Source organism: Chelonoidis abingdonii, chromosome 2 (genome assembly GCF_003597395.2).
Source record: "Chelonoidis abingdonii isolate Lonesome George chromosome 2, CheloAbing_2.0, whole genome shotgun sequence".
NCBI classification, from domain to species: domain Eukaryota; kingdom Metazoa; phylum Chordata; order Testudines; family Testudinidae; genus Chelonoidis; species Chelonoidis abingdonii.
The window spans coordinates 249,621,971-249,644,123 of NC_133770.1; the positions used below are offsets into that span (position 1 = coordinate 249,621,971).

Here is a 22,153-nt window from a genome sequence, read left to right on the forward strand (position 1 = left end):
GAAACAAATAGGTATAAAAACTAGCTAACAGTGATGTTCAAGCTGACATTGTGTTGCACAACTCCAAAAGGAATTACTCTTGTATTTCCATCAGTGATGTAACTACACTGAAGTTCCCTACCGTATGCTACTTCCATGAGGTGATACTAAGCATTTGCCACACAAAATTGCATTTTTTGTTTAGCCGGGTCTGACTATTACAAAGAAGCCTTAGTCAGTACATTTCAAATGCACTGTATGAATAATTGATTTAAAAACCTACTGCGTCAATCCACATAAGTATCTGAGAGGTACCAACTGGATGTGTGCTCAAACGGAATAGAGGCTGCATACAAGATATGGCAATTAAAGCCTAGTTTATAAGAACAGAGGCATATAGTGGAACCTCACAGTTACAAACACCTCGGGAATGGAGGTTGTTCATAACTCTGAACAAACAGTTATGGTTGTTCTTTCAAGTTACAACTGAACATTGGCTGAACACATATTTGAAACTTTACCAGGCAGAAGAAAAATGCCCCTTTTAACCATCTTAATTTAAATGAAACAAGCACAAACTGTTTCCTTGCCTTGTCAAAACTTTTTTTTTAAATAAACTTCCCCTTAATTTTTTTCAGTAGTTTATATTTAACACAGTATTGTACTGCAATTGCTTTTTTTTCTTTGGTCTCTGCTGCTGCCTGAGTATTTCTGATTCCAGATGAGGTGTGTGTGGCTGAGTTCGTAACTCTGGTGTTCTACTGTACTACAATCTTTACAGAAGGCAGGGCAAAACAAAATCTCCCACAACTCTGGACCCTCCCATTTAACTGCTTTGTAAAATGTTTGTATTTAGGCTTATATTCATTAAATGAATAAAGGCAAACAGAAAATTAACATAAGTGGAGAATTTTTAAATACAGTTGTCTAAATGATCAGTGAAATTCTTTTAGCTTTTTTTAAAAACATTTGTAATCCTAAAACCAATACTATTTTAGTACATTTAGTTCAGACCTGTTTTTTAAACAAAGTGATTGCTGGGATTTGATGACAAGTTATCAAAAAAAGATACGCAACTGTAAATTGTACTAGAAGTCAGTAATTGTACTGAATTCTCTGGATGCCTTACAGGCTATCCCAGGAGGATATTCAAACTGTTAAATCACTTTTTATTTTACCTTCAGTAGAAGTGCAGTACGTTTCCTGATATGTTGTGCAGCATTCCTACACTTTCATGCAGCCATTAAATTTTGGTACAAAAATGACTGAGTTTAGACTAGAAGTTGAATAACTATATGACATAAATGAGACACTGCAGATTTGTCTTTCAGACAGATTTTTATACTTTTCTCTCACAAGGTACTGAAAATCTTTTACGAACAGATAAAGAAAGTTGATGTGATGTCTGTAGTTTTATTTCCTCAGAAGGGTTCATACAGTTCTGCATAAAGATTATATATACAGCCTGAAATACAAAGTTAGCTTTGAAAACTCCAGCACACAGACACTGCATATTAACAGCATTAAACAAAGGAGTGAGTGATACAGGGCGGGGGTGCGAGGGTGGGCATTCTTCCCACTAGAAGAGCAGAGGAAAATAAGGCACTTGCAGTAAATATGTACAGAACAGAAAACAAGCTGTATGAAAGACTTCATAAAGTTGATCCACAGTACTATAGCAAACTTCTGTAGTAATGAACAACTAAAATACAAAAAGGCACAACATAATCCTCTCCCTCCCTGCAACTCTCCTTTCTCAAAAGAAATTAGCCAACTGAACTTGGCACAAACGAGTCTTAATCATTATAAAGTGCATCACTTGGCTTAATACATTTTGAAAAATAGGCTACAGAATGTTCTGTAGCACTACTCCCATGTGTACAATATATTGAAACAAAAATACATTGCAACTAGATTCAACCTAATTATGAATGTGAAGAAAAATATGGCTTTTTTTTTTTTTTTTTTAACAAGTCATTCAGTCATCTACGTATAATCTAGATTGGTTTTTTGAAAAAACCAAAGTATGTATGCATTAGCAAGAAGGTAAGAGGTAGTGTTCTGGATAAAAGGCAACATTATTGATTTTATCATTAAGTGGGTGTGACACAAAGGTGTGGGATTTTAAAGATGCATTACTGAACTAAATCAATTATTACAATATGCTACAATCGGATGAACATACATCATGTGTTGGGTTTCCATGGCTCACTCCTTTCAGCAACGACTATAAGTTTGTTTTATTAAAATGTCCAATGATAATCCCATTTCATAAATGCTTTTCTTTTGTCACTGCAAGTCTTATTTTATTGCATTAAAATTCCAGAAAAATGATTTTCATTTAGAACTTTAAAAACATGGTAGCTCCTATAGTCTTATTAAACCCAACCTGTGTGCATCTTTACGTCAATGAGCATTAATTTACGGCTATATAAGAATTTGAAAACAAAACAAACAATCAAACAGATGAACACATTAAATAGATCATATTTGTAGCAACATGCAATACATAACACGTCACATGTGACTGGTGACTACATATACGTAGCTGTAGTCATTGCCCTAGGAAATCATCATGATCTTCTGTGTTCAGTATTTAAGAATCTAGGCATAGCTGAATTTAGCCCAAAATTAGATTGTATAATATATTAAATATATAAAGGCTGGATAAAAACTGAATCAAAACAGCAATGAGTATATTTCCTATGTGAATAATTTGCAAGGATTTGTTTATGTAAACAATAACTGTGTGCATTCTTGCTCTTTGCTGTAAATTCTTTACAGCTACTGCATGCTTTTACCTACAAATAGTCTATCCCAAGCATTATGAAACTTTTGAAGGTAATGACAGCTGCTGTTAATTTATTCTTCTTCATCAGCAGTATATGCTACTTCAGCAACTTCAATTTCTGGTACAGAGTTTTCAGCCATTGAGCCACTCCAGCACGTCTCATGATTCTCTTTATCAGAGCTGAAACAACAGATCAATAAGTATGTCATACAGAAACCAGTTTGTTGCTCTGTATTAATTTCATGTCATCTGCAAAACATTTGCAAAACTAGATAACTATTACTCACCGCTAGTCTACCTCCTCCGCTTCTCCAGGGTCCATATCAAACACGGTGTACAGCTGCTAATATTGTGCAGTAAACCATTTTGTGCAAAAAGATGAGTAGTATGTCTATACATTCAAGTACTTAATGTATTTTTAAGTTAAAAAATAAAATTGCATTTACCAGCTGCCATCTCTCAAGGCCTCCTGGTCTGCTTCTATTGCAGAAGACTCCACCTCACCACTGCACTCGCTTTCTTCTCCTGACACTCTGCGCATTGTCCCATTTCCTAAAGACAAATCCCTACAGCAAATTCAAGAGACACATTTATGTAGAACACAACCAATATATTTATAACAAAACATTCAGTAGTGAATCAACACTTGAAGAGCCACTAATGGTTCATTTTAAATGGGACATTGTGTTTAGAAACAACTATCATTCCCTCTACTTACCTCTCTTGTTTCTTTTATTATTAGAAAGTTCCATAGTTTACACAGGATCTTTGTTTTGCAGCAGCTCATCTGCTCCAGCTGCTTATTCCTCACCTGAAACTAATCCTCTGTCCTTCAAATTGCAAAATGATTCTGATGCCTCAGAGGGCTGTGACTTCAGGTAAGAGATTAGCAGCAAATGCAGATGAACGTTAGACAATATTTTTTAAGTTTCTCCTTCATAGGTTCCAAGGCCAGAAGGGACCATTGTGATCATCTAGTCTGACCTCCTGTACAACACAGGTCATAGAAAATTGCCAATGATAGAAAATAACTGGTATTGGTGGATATAACAAACACAGATTTTTTCATAAGTTTGCCTAAGTAGGATAGTATTTCATTAACAATGAAACACCAACTGGTCTTTCCTGAAGCATGATGGGACAAAAGTTCCTAGGTCAGTGGCAAGTTCCTGTACTACAGATCCTGGCTAAAAATGGATAATTTTTCCATGAGACTATGGATTGTCCCCAGAGCATATTCCATCTGGCACTTAATTGTAACATGAATGAAGTACAAAGCTGTTGGTTTTTTCATATTATTCATTAATTCCTTCTCATTCTTGCCTCCATCTCTTCTCTCCAATTCAAATTTATTCTTTTCCTACCCATACAAACATCTCCAATCCCTACTCCTACTTTTTTTTTTTTAATAAGGTAAAGCTGTTTTCAAAGTAGAGTGTTATGAAAAGAAGAAACTGAAGTTGGATGGGAAACATTTAAAATTTGTTTGAAAACAATCTTAATACTGTATATTTTAAGACTGGTTGAAATTTAAGCTATAAAAAGCATAATATTTATATCTTTGTTTATTGTGATTGGTGGCTTGTTTGTGAGTTTTCTTAATCTTGCAATAGCTGCAGTAACATTTCCTCAAACTATTTTCTTATTGTGTTAATGACTAAATTCAAGTCATGCATCCAACACCATATTCATTGTTTTAGTGAATTTGTATATACCATAGTACACATCCCTAGAGCTTTTAAAGCTTCTAACATGGCTATGAGGACTCATTCCTTTCAAAATAAAAATTCCAGAATGATAGATTCAGCAGGTCCTGCAGAACTGTCAATATTCCAACATCATCTCCCCTGGGTCTGCTGCACACTTTAGCAGATATGCACAATAAAATTTTATTATGAAGATCTGCCACTTTTTCTTTGATTTAAAGAGGTTTGAAACAGCACCACAAATTGTCTATCTGCTATAGCATACCAAGCACCTCAGAGCAACAAAATTAAAACTATAAACATATGAAATACAAGAGAAAAAACCACAAGAGTAGATCAAGCAATCATTTTGCCATGTCAAAAGCTTTCAAATATAGGGGAACTTTATAACTTCTAAATGATTTAAAAACCAAACACAGAATATTTCCTTAGCTAGCCCCTCAGTATATGAGAAAGCATTATTTAAAACACTGCCTTCTGAGCAGCCACTTGACTGATGTATCTGGATAGCTACTAATATCAGTCTGTGAAATTTTGAAAATACTGAAGCCACAACATACCTAATTCTCTTCTCTATAGTATCTATATGAAGTTGTTTTTCACTTAATAATTTCTTCAATGATTCCACTTCCCTTTGTTTTTCAATAAGTTCTTTTTGGAGACGGTAATTAGTTTCCTCCAAAGTTTCACAAAAAGCCTAAAAGAAAATGTCAAGGTTAGTTGCCTGTCACCACAGTGGACTGAATTTACGGCTTTTCTTTTAAAGATGTACAATAATTACAGAGTTATAGTTGCTTTTCTTTGTACTGATCCCCTGAAGAGCTGTCTAGTGAGCTTTAAAAGTTGTACTTTTGTCTTTAATAAAAAGATGCAACTTGGCTTTGAACCATTTATTACACCATACCACAACTGAAATACTTTTGCTATGTCAAGCCACTGACATTTATTTAACCAACTGCAAAATAAATACAGGATTGACAAAGTAGGCCCCCATTCTGCAAGGTAATCCTTGCATGTATACCCTACTGAATTTCGCAGTGAACTCGCTCCAGCTTTAATGTGTAAGGCTAAAGTAAACTGCTATATATCCATTTAGTGCAGGATACAGTATAAATCTTGGCATCAAGCCTACTCTTCTATTTCTGTTAGCAGTAAGTCTGCCATCAGTAATGAGCATTTCTGATTTAATAATGTATGTGTCTTCACTAAATAATGAAACCATCCAACTCAGAGGTGAACTTTTTGGTTTATATTACGTGCAGTTAACCACTGATTCACTGGACTTATTAAATGTGAACATTTTAGACAGGGTTATGCCCTATTGAAGTCAAAAGTAATATGGTTAATATTAGTAAAGCTACCTGTATGCTACAGTTAAGATAGTGTTTGCACTTCTGAAAAACAACAGAGGTCTAAAAGTCACCTGTAAAAATACGTTTTGGAAAGATATTGTATTTTGCTTCAACATACAAATCCATCGCTGAATAACAATTAATGAAATTGGTGGTAATATTTACAATCATATAGATTTGAAACAAAACACAAAGTATCTCCAATTCAAAAACATTTCTATACGTGAAAAGATATCTGATTTTACATTACTTCATGGTTTAAAAGTTAATTCCTCTCATTGACTATGGTATAGTAAATTCACCTAGGCCATTAGAAACAAATTGTCAGTTTAGCATGAGTTTTGTTCACACCTGTTCATAGCAGGAATAGTCTTCCAGAAAACACACAGCACCCAATGAAACCTTCACAATGAACATTTTCAGTGAACCCCTAAAAATGGCTCCAATTAACCAGGCGTTCCATTTCAGGAAGCCATTTTTGTGGATTCTGTTGCATTTTGCAAAAAGTCAGAGTATTCAGAGTTTAGCGATTGGCCATTATATACGTACAAATAGGGTAAAACATTTATACGAATTCTTTACAAAAGTGTATGGACATCTAGACTAATGCACCTAAATGTGTGTCACATAAATAGTCCACAAAGAAAGAAAAACGTACAGACTGAATTAAGATTCCACAAAGCAGCTGTTAATTGTGCTAAATGGGTACAAAAATAACCCTGGAATATGGATTTCCACTAAAGACAGCATACCTGCTGCCCAAAAAAATTATTGAAATCTGCATGGGACTAAACACTAGTAAGTGTGCTATGCAAATTCTTAGGCTGGCAGGTAGATTAGCGCTAACAAAATCCAAGCTTGAAATATCTATCAGGAAAATGTGTGTATGATCATTATATCACTATGAACAGAATGCTTGTTTAATGAGCATGAACTAGTCATTCAATTAGTCTGCATTATTAAAAATGGTTTCTTTTTACCTCAGAGTTTACAATCAAATGGTTAACAAAAACTGATTTCACCATCTTCTAATGAAAGTGTATACTATACAAAATGATACACTGAATCCTTGAAGATGTGCACAACAATGCCCAGAGAGACATGGTCAGAAGTTGGGTTCCAAGTTTCTTCAGGCGGTAAAAATGGGTCTGGCTGAACGAGCTGCATCTACAGTCTAGCTTCCACCAGCATTAATATGAGTTCAGTTGAACCAGTGAGATTCTTTTAAAATTCCCCAATGCAGACATAGCTTTGGACAGCCATGCCTCTATTTGTTTATGGCTTTATAGGTCTCAACCATCACTTCAGACCGCATCCAGAAACAAAATGACAGCGTAAATTACAATGCATCAAAGTAATGTGCTCCCTGCATTGCTGAAGTTTTCACTGAATGGAAATTCAAGCAAGGGAAGACTGCTGCCACAACAGACAGCTCAATCTGAATCAGAGTTATTTTATCTGCAAAGTAACTCAACATGAGAAACATGCAATTCTTTTACTAAATGTAAATGGCCTGGATTAACCATCTGTTCAACCACCTGGAATATTCCTGCTGACTGGGACTTTGCCGATGCTACTGTGAAGCCAGAAAACTAACTTGTACAACTATGACATACAATTTCAGTAACTTTATCCTGTAGTTTGTCATACTCTAAACTAGACCTTTGCCACTAACACTCTAGCTATGTTCTTACCCACTTCACGTGTGCCAACAACTAGTATACTGTAGCAACAACCCCTGGGGACAAAGTACATTTAGGGATCATTGTATCAATAGAAGAGGACAAAAGATTATTAATGGACCCAGATCATTCAAAATGGTTGGTCAGTTTTAGAATTAAGCATAAGCATTTACTGCTTTCTGATTATGAAGAATGAAAGTCTACCCCTGCTACACAAGAAAAATGCTAGATAGGAAACAAATGTCTTAGTTGTAACATTCTGCTTTATTCCGCCAATATTTTACAATATTCTAAAAACAAACATGATTACTGTTCTATATTTACTATTTGTTCTTGTCACATGATATTAGATAGCACTTACCCTGCTCTCTTCTAGGCTATCAAATGGACCTGGTGGATCATCCAGACAAAGAAACTCTCTCACTGCAAGGCTTCATCAAAAAAGAAAAAATGATATATATATTGAGCTGAGGTATAAAAGAAACATGCAACAATATCTAAAGATGAACACAACTGAAGGGTTTCTGCAAGTGACTAATGATTTTGTTAATGAAAGGAATCAATGCTTTCATATTATTCCCGCCAATATACATAAGTGTTTATATACTCTTCTTTTTATGTAAGCCATGCTTGTGTGTTTAGTCAGTAACAGTACTTAGATACTATATGAATTTCTCATAAGCTTTTACATCCATGCATAAGTTATGAATTAAAAATATATAGGGGAGTTTTTAGCTTAAAATGAGGATTTCTGAGCTTCTTCAGAGAAATTGATCATTCTGATGACAATTGACATGCTACTTCCCAGGCACCTTAAATATTTAACAGTAACATTCTCCTGGTTATTTTTATTTATATATCTACATAATATAATATAAATATTAAAAGGTGAACTAAAATCACTACAGTACTATTTAGTAAGGGCTAGAACAGGGGTCCCCAACGTGATGCCCGTGGGCACCACGGCACCCGTGGGGGCATCTAAATGTGCCCGCGTCCTGGCCGGCGGTGAGCATCCACCAAAATGCTGCCGAATTTCTGCGATGTTTCGGCAGCGACATCTGTCGATGACATCAATTGTCAGCAGCAAGTGGCGTCGAGAGGCGTCGCCGCTGAACCGCTGCAGAAATTCAGCAGCGATGCCTCTTGATGACGCCACTTGCTGCCAACAAATGACATCGAGAGGCGTTGCCGCCGAAATGCCGCAGAAATTCGGCAGCATTTTGGTGGATGCTCCACTGCTACCATGGTCCTTCACTTGGCGCCTGGCAGACGAAAAGGTTGGGGACCACTGGGCTAGAACCTACACATCCCTCTAGGAATGCTCTTCTTCAGTTACATCAATGGGGCTCTGCACAGATACAGTGGTACACAAAGATGATCTATTTCCAGAATCTTGGTTTAAAATCCCAATCCATTAATCAATACACAGTAAAAAAAAATTACAGGTACCAAGTTTGGTGTTACGTGGATGAATTGCATGTAAGTGGGTTATGTTATGTCATTACAAAAACCTATATTTTATAGATGACATTTTTAACTAATACACATTCATCTTTAAAAGCCAGACATTTCCTGTGCCAGAAACCAGAAGCTAGAAGTTGATAGCAATAGATAACAATGTCTGCATTCCTTTGTCTTAGTGTATGTAATTATTAATTTGAGTGCTGAGCATGCTCATTGCACTGCATAGCTTTTGTACATTTCTTGAAAAAAGAAAACATTAAAAAATATTAATTAATATTAAATAAGTTAAATACTTTTTTTAAAAAAACAACATTTTCTCAAATCTCTCTCCTTCCTTGACTTGCCAAGACCTGACTTCCAGGGTTCTGGTTTACCCTGCTACAGATGATATCATCTTTAACTTGGTTTAAAAATAATAACAAGAACGCAGTTCCTTACACCCTTTAAGTGTCTAAAGCTAAAATTGGTGCAGTAGAAACACAAGTCTGGACCCCTAATTTCATACTCCCCCCTTCACTCCCTACAGGTTGCATGCAGGGAATGCCATTTTCCACTTCTCTCAACCACACCGAAATCTGAAACACAGGAACAGGTGCTCAGTGGAACAGCACATGTAAAACTTAATGGGAACAAGTTTTTTTCAACTACTTGTCTAATTAACCAACTTTACTTAAGACTGGCAACCAAAGGAAATGCAGAAATACACTCTCCCTATGCTTAACCATTTATTTTACTATTTTTTCTTCTTTCAGTTTTTCACTCTGCAGTCCACAAGTCTAGTGGGACAAGACTACTATACTCCATTTCATTGCTGGATTGCCAAGTATGTTCCTAAATGCTTTTTTCAACTCAGTTTTGAATGACTAGTTGTTGTTGCTTCCACCTTCCTGTTCGAGAGACCTCTCCCTCTTTGGAATTATTTTTGCCAATATGTAGTTTAAATTCCCACTTGCCCCAATCACCCCACTTTTTAAATCACAGTAGGCAGCAGTACCCCTTATACCACAATAAACAATTCCTCTCTGGGAAATCAGTTGGCTGTTATCTAGATTAAGTGGAGGTTGGAGACCATGTTAGAGACTCAATATTGACTCTGAAGTTAAGACTGCATCCAGACTTCCATTATAGGCCTTAATTTTCAAGCCTCCATCCCACTCAAATTATGACCAGTATAAACTATTTGTCCAGAGTTTTCTGCAATTAAAATAGTTTTTCTTAAGAATTTTGAGTCTTAAATATTCATACGGTACTTGAAATCACTATGTAATCCTATCAATTGTGGCTGGATCTTATCCGACTGCTAATTTTAGATTTTCTCCAGCCATAACTGATTGGATTACAGAGTGACCTATTAATTTTCCAGAAAAAATAAAAATCGATCCAATACTTTTCACATGTAAAAACAGTTATTCAACCTCAAAGTTGGGCCATCTTGAAAAACAACCATATTAGAGCAATGTGTCAATTTGTTTAGTTGACTGTTTAAACAGCTGACCCTCTTTTAACAAGGTTCTATAGTCCATCTTTATCTGGTTGAACCATTATTTTTATAAGATCTCAGCTGTGTTGAATGAGATTGCATATGGCTAACGCGGAAGCATTATATTACATAAAAGCACTGCAGCTCACCATTGTCCTCTAATATCTTTACCCTTGATTTCACAAAGTTCAATCCAAATGTATTTTGAAGTATCTAGTTTCAACATTATTTTGGTAGTAATTCTATTACACTACAAAATGTGGGACTAGAATAATGTGACAAATATTGTAAAGCTCTTATTGTGTGGAAAGAGGATAACCAAAAAGCATAATAATTACATTAAGTACTCAGTCTGCTATATAAATACTTCTATTTACAATAGGTCATATCAATTCCTTGGTGTCTCTGTAGAGCAGCTTGTACGAAGTCCTGTGATTTTCTACTGTAAATTTTAAGAAACTAGAAGTTATGTCTATTATTTACTGTAACTTCCTTGTGAATGCATTTTAATTTGTATTACTATGGTATTTAACTTTAATTTCACTGCCCCATCCCCCCTCCAAACAGGAACTTTAGAGAGAAAGGAGAAGGAAATGAGAACCTCTTCCTCTTTCCTTTATCCCTACCCCTTTAGACCATAATGGGGAAAGGAGTTTCCCCTCTCAGATTATCACATAGAATCATAGGACTGGAAGGGATCATGAGAGGTCATCTAAGTCCACTCCCCTGAACTCATGGCAGGACTAAGTATTATCTAGACCAGGGGTTCTCAAACTCCATTGCACCGCAAACCCTTTCAGACAACAAAAATTACTACACAATCCCAAATGGGGGACCGAAGCCTGAGCTTGCCCGAGCCCCACCACCCTGGGCTGGGGAAGCCTCACTGTAACCTGAGCCTCACTGCTCACGGCTGAAGCCCTCCAGCTTCAGCCCGGCGTGGTGGGGTTCAGGCTTCAGACCCTGACCCCACCAAATCTAAGCCAGCACTGGCAACCCCATTAAAACGGGGTTACAGCCCACTTTGGGTCCTTACTCACAGTTTGAGAACCATTGATCTAGACCATCCCTGACAGGTGTTTGGAGATCTTTAAGAGCAGGTTAGACGATGGAGATTCCACAACCTCCCTAGGCAATTTATTCCAGTGCTTAACCACCCTGATAGTTAGGAAGTTTTTCCTAATCTCTAACGTAAACCAGTTGCTGCAATTAAAGCCCATCTCCTTAACCTCTGAGGATAGGATAAGAAGCAATTTTTCTCCCTCCTCTTTGTAACACCCTTTTATGCACTTGAAAACTGTTGCATTCTCTCTCTGTCTTCTCTTCTCCAGACTAAACAAACTTAGTTTTTCAATCTTCCCTCATAGGTCATGTTTTCTAGACCTTTAAACATTTTTGTTGCTCTTCTCTGGACTTACTCCAATTTGTCCACATCTTTCCTGAAACGTGGCACCTAGAACTGGACACAATACTCCAGCTGAGGCCTAATCAGCACAGAGTAAAGCGAAAGAATGACTTCTTGGTTTTAAAACTCCTGCTAATACATCCCAGAATGTTTGCTTTTTTAGCAATAGTGTTACACTGTTGACTCATATTTAGCTTGTGGTCCACTATGACCCCTAAATCCCTTCCTGCAGTACTCCATCCTAGACAGTCATTTCCAATTTTGTATGTGTGCAACTGATTATTCCATTTAGGAAGGAACACTTTTCATTTGTCCTTATTGAATATCATCCTATTTACTTCAGACCATTTCTTCACTTTTCCCAGATCATTTTGAATTTTAATCCTATCCTTGAAACCACTTGCAACACCTTATAGCTTGGTGTCATCCACAAACTTTATCAGTGTACTTTCTATGCCATTATCTAACTCTTTGCTGAAGATGTTGAACAGAACCAGATCCAGAACTGATCCCTGCAGGACCCCACTCAATATGCACCTTTCAGCATGACTGTGAACCACTGATAACTAGTCTGGGAACAGTTTTCCAACCAGTTATGCACCCACCTTATTGTAGCTCCATCTAGGTTGTATTTTCTTAGTTCGTTTATGAGAAGGCCATGCGAGACAGTATCAAAAGCCTTACTAAAGACAAGATATACCAAATCTACTGCATCCCCCCATCCATAAGGCTTGTTATGTCAAAGAAAGCCATTAGGTTGATTTGACACTATTTGCTCTTGATAAATCCACATTGATTGTTTATCACCTTATCTTCTAGGTCTCTGCAAACTGATTGCTTAATTATTTACTCCATTATCTTACTGGGTACTGAAGTTAAGCTGACTAGTCTAATGCCCTGGGTTGTCCTTATTTCCCTTTTTATAGATGGGCACTATATTTGCCCTTTTCCAGTCCTCTGGAATCTCTCTCGTTTTCCATGACTTTTTGAAGATCATTGCTAATGACTCAGCTATCTACTCAGTTAGCTCCTTGAGTATTCTAGGATGTATTTCATCAGAACCTAGTGACTTGAAGACATCTAACTTGTCGAAGTAATTTTTAAACTTGCTCTTTTCCTATTTTAGCCTCTGAGCCTACCTCATTTTCACTGGCATTCATTATGTTAGATGTCCAATCACTACTAATTTTTTTGGTGAAAACAAAAAAAACCCTGAAATTTTGTATTAATATTATTATAATTATTAATATTTTAGTAAGTTTAGACTTAAGGCTTTTGCCCTTTTCACATTTTCTGTTATTGTCCCCCTCCCCCCCTGCCCCAATTGAGTAACAGGCCTATCCTGTCCTTGGTTTTCCCCTTCTAATGTATTTGTAGAATGTTTTCATGTTATACCTTTTGTCTCTAGCTAGTTTAATCTCGTCTTGGGCCTTGGTCTTTCTATTTTTGTCCCTACATAACTGTAGTATTTGTTCATATTAATCCTTTGTAATTTGACCTAGTTTCCATTTTTTGTTGGACTCTTTTTTGAGTTTCAGATCACTGAAGATTTCCTGGTTAAACCAGGGTGGTCTCTTGCCATATTTCCTATCTTTCCTAGATAGTGCAATAGTTTGCTCTTATGCCCTTAATAATTTCTCTTTGAAAAACTGCCAACTCTCTTTAACTGTATCTCCTTAGACTTGCTTCCCATTGGATCTTACCTACCAACTACCTGAGACCTGGTATACAATACAAGTTTAGGTCGAATTTAGCAGCGTTAGATTGATTTAACTCTGCACCCATCCATAGCCATTTTTGTCGACTTAAAGGGCTCTTAAAATTGATTTCTGTACTCCTCCCCGACGAGGGGATTAGCACTGAAATCAACCCTGCTGGGTCGAATTTGGGGTAGCGTGGACACAATTCGACAGTATTGGCCTCTGGGAGCTATCCCAGAGTGTTCCATTGTGACTGCTCTGGACAGCGCTCTCAACTCAGATGCACTGGACAGGTAGACAGGAAAAGGCCCACGAACTTTTGAATTTCATTTCCTGTTTGGCCAGCGTGGTGAGCTGATCAGAACAGGTGACCATGGAGTCTCAGAATTGCAAAAGAGCTCCAGCATGTACCAAATGGGAGGTACTGGATTTGATCGCTCTATGGGGAGATGAATCTGTGCTATCAGAACTCCGTTCCAAAAGACAAAATGCTGGAATATTTGAAAAAAAATCTCCAAGGACATGAAGGAATGAGGCTATAACAGGGACCCGCAGCAGTGCCATGTGAATCTTAAGGAGCTCAGGCAAACCTACCAAAGAACCTGAGAGGCAAACGGTCGCTCCAGGTCAGAGCCCCAGACATGCCACTTCTATGATGAGCTGCACGTCATTCTAGGGGGTGCCCCTACAATTACCCCACTCCTGTGCGTGGACTTTGTCAATGGATTCTCACGCAACAGGGATGCAGATTTTGGAGATGAGGACGATGATCATGAGGAGGAGGAGGTTGAAGATAGCGCACAGCAAGCAAGTGGAGAAACCGTTTTCCCTGACAGCCAGGAACTGTTTTTCACCCTGGATCTAGTACCCTTTCAACCTACCCAAGGTAGGCTCCTGGACCTTGAAGGCAGAGAAGGGACCTCTGGTAAGTGTACCTTTGTAAATATAATATATGGTTTAAGAGCAAGTGTGTTTAATGATTAATTTGCCCTGAAGACTTGGGATGCATTGACAGCCAGTACAGCTACTGGAAAAGTCTGTTAACGTGTATGGAAATGGAGCGGAAATCCTCCAGGGACATCTCAGTGAAGTTCTTCTGGATGTACTCCCAGGGTCACCTGGTTGAAATAGGGGAATTTTATTAAGGGGACATTCAGAGGTGGCTGTTCCTGCTGGACTGTTTGCCTGTGGCTGAACAGAAATCATCCTCGCTGTTAACCACGTGGTGGGGGGAGGGGTGAAGTGATCATCCCAGAGAATTGAGTGTGTGTGTTGGGGGTGGGGAGGGTAGTTGGGTTTGTGCTGCACGTTAACTCGAAAACCGCAGCCCCTCCTTTTCAATGGCCAACCCATTTTAAAATGGCCAATCCAATGGGTGCTTGGTATGGGAAATGAAGGCACTGCTGTTTGAAACCATCCCCACATGTTATGAAGGTTAAAGAAGTCAAAAGACTGTGGCTTACCATGTCTGCCTGCAAGCCGAATTCTGTTGCCTGCCAGCCCTGCGTGTGTGATTTCTCACACCAAGCCAGCAGGCCCTCAATATAAAAGGCAAAATGCGACCTTGTAAAGAAAGCACAAGTGCTATGTAATGTTAACAGCTTGGTTCAAAGTGAAAGAAAGAGTCTACCCATTGTTCTCTAAAACGTGTCTTTTTAAATACTACTCTCCCTTTTTTTCCTCCCGCAGCTGCAAAGGTTTCAACACTCCCAGTATCATCTCCATCCCAGAGGCTAGCGAAGATTAGAAGGTAAAAAAAAAATGCACTCGTGATGAAATGTTCTCTGAGCTCATGCAGTCCTCCCACACTGAAAGAGCCCAGCAGAATGCCTGGAGGCCAACACTATCAGAGTGCAGGAAAGCACAAAATGAATGTGAGGACAGGTGGCGGGAGCAAGAGGAGAGATGGCGGGATCAAGATGATTGGTGGCATCAGAGTGATGAGAGGAGGCAGGAAGCAATGCTTAGACTACTGGAGGATCAAACTGCTATTCTCCAGCGTATTGTTGAGGTGCAGGAAAGGCAGCAGGAGCACGGATTGCCGCTGCAGCCCTGTGTAATCAACTACCCCCTCCCCAAGTTGTATAGCCTCCTCACCCAGACACCCAAGAACGTGGTGGGGGGTCTCCGGCCACTCAACCACTCCACCCCAGAGGACTGCCCAAGCAACAGAAAGCTGGCATTCAGTAAATTTTGAAGTGCAGTGTGGCCTTATCCTTCCCTCCTCCGCCACCCCACCCGGTGCTTCCCTCCTCCCCCACACCTCCCAGGCTACCCTGGCAGTCATCTCCCCATTTGTGTGACAAATTAATAAAGAATGCATGAATTTGAAACAACAATGACGTTATTGCCTCTGCAAGTGGAGATCAAAGGGGGGAGGGGAGGGCGGTTGGCTTACAGGGAAGTAGAGTGAACCAACGGCGTGCGTTTTCATCAAGGAGAAACAAACAGAACTTTCACACTGTAGCCTGGCCAGTCATGAAACTGTTTTTCAAAGCTTCTCTGATGCACAGTGCGGCCTGCTGTGCTCTTCTAACTGCCCTGGTGTCTGGCTGTGCGTAATCAGCCGACAGACGATTTGCCTCAACCTCCCACTCTGCCATAAACATCTTCCTCTTACTCTCACAGATATTGTGGAGCACACAGCAAGCAGTAATAACGATGGGAATATTGGTTTCGCTCAGGTCTAACTGAGTCAGTAAACTGCGCCAGCGTGCTTTTAAACATCCAAATGCACATTCTACCACCATTCTGCACTTGCTCAGCCTACAGTTGAACAGCTCCTGACTACTGTCCAGGTTGCCTGTGTACGGCTTCATTAGCCATGGCATTAAGGGGTAGGCTGGGTCCCCAAGGATAACTATAGGCATTTTAACATTCCCAGTGGTTATTTTCTGTTCTGGAAAGTAAGTCCCTGGCTGCAGCCGTTCACACAGACCAGAGTTCCTAAATATGTGAGCATCATGTACCTTTCCCGGCCATCCCACGTTGATGTTGGTGAAACGTCCCTTGTGATCCACCAGTGCTTGCAGCACCATTGAAAAGTACCCCTTGTGGTTTATGTACTGGCTACCTTGGTGGTCTGACCTCAAGATAGGGATATGCGTTCCGTCTATCGCCTCACCACAGTTAGGGAATCCCATTGCAGCAAACCATCCACTATGACCTGCACATTTCCCAGAGTCACTACCCTTGATAGCAGCAGCTCAGTGATTGTGTTGGCTACTTGGATCACAGCAGCCCCCACAGTAGATTTTCCCACTCCAAATTGATTCCTGACTGACCGACAGCTGTCTGGCATTCCAAGTTTCCACAGGACTATCGCCACTCACTTCTTAACTGTGAGGGTTGCTCTCATCTTGGTATTCTTGCAGTTCAGGGTGGGGGAAAACAAGTCAAAGTTCCATGAAAGTGCCCTTATGCATGCAAAAGTTTCACAGCCACTGGGAATCATCCCAGACCTGCAACACTATGCGGTCTCACCAGTTTGTGCTTGTTTCCCGGGCCCAGAATCAGCGTTCCACAGCATGAACATGCCCCATTAGCATCCTATCCAAATTGCCAGGGTTTGTGCTTTGAGAGAACTTTGTGTCCATGTCCTCATCACTGCACTGCAGTTGCCTGTTCAGCTGCTGTTGAAGTTTACGGTGCTTCATATACTGCAGGATAATGCGTGTGGTGTTTACAGTGCTCATAACTGCCACAGTGATCCGAGCGGGATCCATGCTTGCAGTGGTATGTCATCTGCGGAAAAAAGGTGCCAAACTACTGTCTGCCATTGCTCTCACAGAGGGAGGGGCAACTCACAACATGGCTTATAAGGCTGGCTTATGGGGAATTAAAATCCACTAAGGGGGCGGGTTTGCATCAAGGAGAAACACACACCACTATCACACTGAAGCCTGGCCAGTCATGAAGCTGGTTTTCAAAGCCTCTGTGATGTCAGGAATGGAGAATCCACCACGAGCCTTGGTAAATTATTCCAATGGTTAACTAAATTACAAACTGTTAAAAAAACTACACCTTTTTTCCAGTTTGAATTTGTCTAGCTTCAGCTTCTAGCCATTGGATCATCTTATAGCTTTCTCTGCTACACTGAAGAGCCCGTTATGAAATACTTGTTCCCTAGGAAGCTACTTAAGACTGCAGTCAAATCACACCTTAACCTTCTCTTTGTTAAGATATATAGACTGAGCTCTTTGAATCTCACTGTAAGGCATGTATTCTGATTCTTTTATCATTCTCATGGCTCTTTCTGAACTCTCTTCCAATTTATCAACATCCTTTTTGAATCGTGGTTACCAGAACTGGCCACAGTATTCCTGCAGCGGTCACACCAGTGCTCTTCTAATCTAATCGCAAACAGCCTAGTCAGCAAAGAGCACCAGTGCGCTTTTAAATGTCCAAAGGCACATTCTGCCACCATTCTGCACTTGCTTAGCCTATAGTTGAACTGCTCCTTACTACTGTCCAGGTTTCATGAGCCATGGGAGCAAGGGGTAGGTGAGACTGCACGGTGCTGCCAGCTAGGAAAGCAGCCTGAGGCAGAAGCCTCCAGCTGGCATGATATTCCAGGCAAGATTGAATCTCTATTAGACGAAACTTAAAGAGAATGACCTGAAGTCATTCCCATTTTTGTCAGCCAGGAGCACCCATGTCTGCCTAGGCGCCCCCGACCGACCTCAACGAGGTCGGTGAGGAGGAACCAGGAGATGGCAGCAGACGGTGCAGTACAACTACTAACCGTCTTTGCTAACTTGCAAAGGCAAGGAGCTGCAGCTGCTGCTGTGTAGCAATGCAGTATCGCGTCTGTCAGCAGCATTCAGGAGACGTATGGTGACGGTGAGCTGAGCAGATTCCATGCTTGCCGTGGTATGTCATCTGCACAGGTAACCCAGGAAAAAAGGTGAGAAATGATTTTTTGATGTTGCTTTCATGGAGGGAGGGGGGCCTGACGACATGTACTCAGAATCACCTGCGAAAATGTTTTTGCCCCATCAGGCATTGGGAGCTCAACCCAGAATTCCAATGGGCGGTGGAGACTGCGGGAACTGTGGGATAGCTATCCAACGTGCAATGCTCTGAAAGTCGACACTAGCCTCAGTACTGTGGACACACTCCGCTGACTTAATGCGCTTAGTGGAGGGGTGGGGGACACACAATCTACTGTATAAAATCGATTTCTAAAAAAATCAACTTCTATAAAATCAACCTGAGTTTGCTAGAGTCTACCTTCTTGAAATCCATTACTTTTATTGCGCTGTTTTCCCTCCTACCATTCCTTAGAATCATGAACGCTAACATTTAATGATCACTTTCACCTAACCTGCCTTCCACTTTCAAATTCTCAACTAGTTCCTCCCTATTTGTCAAAAATCAAATCTAGAACAGCCTCTCCCTTTGTGGCTTCCTTCACCTTCTTAATTCCTCTGCAAGGCCCTCTGCTTCTCCTGCCAGCTATTACTACATGATTCCCTCTTCCCCCCAACCCCCGTCCTATTACCTATCTATAAACAGGCAAAACAGAAATAGTCAGCAGTACCAAGTGAAAGACGGAGCTGCATTATGCCGCATTTAGTGGGTGGGGGAGGCAGATGAAGCAAGCACATGTGTAAAGCTATTCTACAAATCTCAACAGCAGGAAACTGAGTGCTTCCCTTTAAGATTCTCCCTAGGGTAGGGTGGCGGGACAAGAGAGACGCTGCTGCCTCTGAAGAACAAAGCACAGCTGAGTCCCTTACTTAGCAGGTTAGACTCCTTTTTCCCTTATTACATGGATTTGCAGGAGTATATTAAGTTTTGTAGGTGGAGAGCTCAATCTCCAATATGGGTCACCAGCAGGATGTAAATCCACAGCACAAATTTCTTCCATTTCAGCTATGGACAAACCTTTAGAACATGACATGTCACATAGTTTTCCAGTAGTTACACATCTCTCAGACAATACTGGAATGTTAGGTACCAGATTCCTGGTGTTGGGGGTAGAGTCATACCTCATCATCTGGCATATTCCTTCTGAAAGTCAGCATGGCCAAGTGGATCTGTCATATTTGAGACTGGATTGTGATGTAATCTTGTGATGTGATCTTGTGCAATTTTTCAGGTATCTTACATGTAAAAATCTGTGAATAAGGATTACTGACCCTTTGATAGGACACAAAATCTTGGTTAATATGGGTTGTGAAGTGTGCTGAAACATTAACAGCAGTTGATGGAAGAGCTGAGAAAACAACTCGTGGTCTCCTGGCTTGTGATACATTCCACTAGGCTATAGGATATCCTGTAGTGGAACATGTCTCTCTCTAAGATGCATGACTGACCTATTAAATATGAGTCACTGTGAGATGTCAGACCCTTGATAAATCTACAGATGCGTGGCAGCAGAATAAAGGCTTATCTACACTAAAAAGTTGTACCGGCATAACTAATACAGATATAGTTTTACCAGTACAACACCCATAGTGTTGACTGTTTTATCAATATACAGGCGCTTTATATGGTGTAGTTATTTCTTTACACCAGTATAACTTCAGGCACACTAGAGCTTTCCCTAGTGTAATTATTCAGTTTTTGTTTTTTAAAGCCACGCTCTTAATTAAAATAGTTACCTCAATAAAACTCATATGTAGATCAGGTCTAAGAGACACTTGCACAGCATAATAACCAGTGCTGGAGTTTTGTGGGACTCAACCAGCTAGAGGCAAGCAAAACACAAGAGATTCACAAAAACACACTGAATTTAAAGACAGATGTACAACTTGACCAAGTAACAGCTGTCAGAGCCATAACTAAATTTCCTGATTTTACTTCATATAAAAACCACTTTCAGTAAAAGGTTTTGTATTCAATTTCTTCACGATGGTGGGCTTGAAAGAATGTGACTGTTTAATTGTGCACATATACATTCTCAAACAAGTCTCAGAGCATTTTTATAAACATGCACATTTACTGATGAGTGTAACAAAAAGAGATGAGACGGTAACAGTTTCTGCTGTCTACAGTAGTACTGTACCGTCTACCACCAGGAAAGGGGAGAAGAGCGAATTTCTAAACATAAGATCCAACAGTCAATTCAAATACCATGGATTCTGGACCAAAAATGTATCCTAGAACGCACAGCATACTAGAGTGCATAAAATTGGATTGCAGACTGAGGTGACCAGCTGGAAAGTTACTTTATTCAGGTTCTTATGATACAGCCATCATGGTGGCCAATTTAAGTACTTAAATGGTACCCACTGCCTTACAATCTGAATACCACCCAACTATTTAAAAATAGAAATAAGTTACTTCTCAGCTTGATTAATAGCTTGATTAGTTTAATACTCTCTCCTCACCAGGGTCTATATAAGAAGAACTTACTGAGGAAAAACTAAGCTAAAAAGGCTTTGCATTTAGTTCTGAAAATGGTGAGGGCCATGAATATTCTCTTGTGGGAGCAAGTTCCATAGTTAGATCCAGCTTCTGTGAAACTGCTGTCTCCTAAACTAACAAGCCTTCTCCTATTGGTTAACAGTTCCATTTTTCTGGTGGAATACAGCTATCATGCAAATAGTCATGTAGTTAGGACCAATCCCAAAAAAGATTTCGGAACAAGATGCCTTCCAGTCAAACACACAATAGAAATGTTTGCACTCTTTGCAAAAAGACATTTATGGTAAGGAGACTTAAGCTTGGTCTACATTAAAAAATTATGTTGGCTTACCTACATTGGTCAGGGATATGAAAAATCCACACCCCTGAATGGTGTACTTAAGCCAACCTAACTCCCAGTGTACACAGTGCTAGGTCAATGGAAGGATTCTTCTGTCATCCTACCTACTGCCTCTCAGAGAGGTGGATTACCTACACTAATGGGAGAAGCCCTCCTATTGGCACAGGTACTGTCTAGTACACTGAAGTGCTACAGTTTTGTACTGCTATAGCATTTTAAGTGTGGACAAGCCTTAAGGGCTTGTCTTCAAAGCTAAAAAAATCTGCCTTTTTCACCTCAGGGTAAACAACATGCCTTACCTATCCCAAGGTAAAAAACATTGTGAAGACAAAGCACTTCAGTTTTAGCATGAGGTAAACTTGCCATGGTTAACTGCTGGCAGGGGCATAGAGCTGTTTACCTCATGGTAAAACTGAAGTGCCTGGTCTTCACTGCTGTTTTTTATCTCAAGATAGCTAAGGCATATTAATTAACCTGAGCTAAAAAGGCAGCTTTTTTAGCTATGAAGGGCTGAGGGGAAGGGCACACGATAACATTCACACAGTCTAAGGAAGCAACTCGGTGGCTCCTTTCTAAGTGCAAAGCCCTGAGAAGGTGAAAGAGATGGACACCATTTCCCTTTTAGAGACTCCCTTTGTTTCAATGTAGGCTACCGTGCAAAGGCTCTCTAATCTGTACTTCTCCCTCCCAACACGCACTTCAACCTCTTTTCCTTCCCCAATCACTCCCCTACAAAATCTTAAAATTTTATTTGTTAGTTACTTTTGCTTTACAAGAAGAGGGTGTAATTATCTTCAGTTCAAAAGTCTCATATCAGTGGAACTCTAGAAATTTTTTATTGTATTATGAAAAACCAGAATTAATATAGAAATACTCG

At 39.7% G+C, this 22,153-nt stretch overlaps 1 protein-coding gene across 2 annotated transcripts in view; it reads right to left on the bottom strand.

The window, feature by feature from the left end:
- Positions 1-1,372: 1,372 nt before the first annotated feature.
- The window catches only part of SNX16 (sorting nexin 16), a 53,321-nt gene continuing 32,540 nt past the window's right edge, over positions 1,373-22,153 (bottom strand). For both annotated transcript variants that reach the window (XM_032787161.2, XM_032787162.1), the window contains exons 5-8: positions 7,872-7,941; positions 5,037-5,173; positions 3,217-3,336; positions 1,373-2,950 (exon numbers count right to left, since the gene is read on the bottom strand). In XM_032787161.2, the coding sequence (XP_032643052.1) occupies positions 2,842-2,950; positions 3,217-3,336; positions 5,037-5,173; positions 7,872-7,941 (436 nt within the window). In that variant the 3' untranslated portion in view covers positions 1,373-2,841. The remainder of the gene's footprint in view (positions 2,951-3,216; positions 3,337-5,036; positions 5,174-7,871; positions 7,942-22,153) is intronic.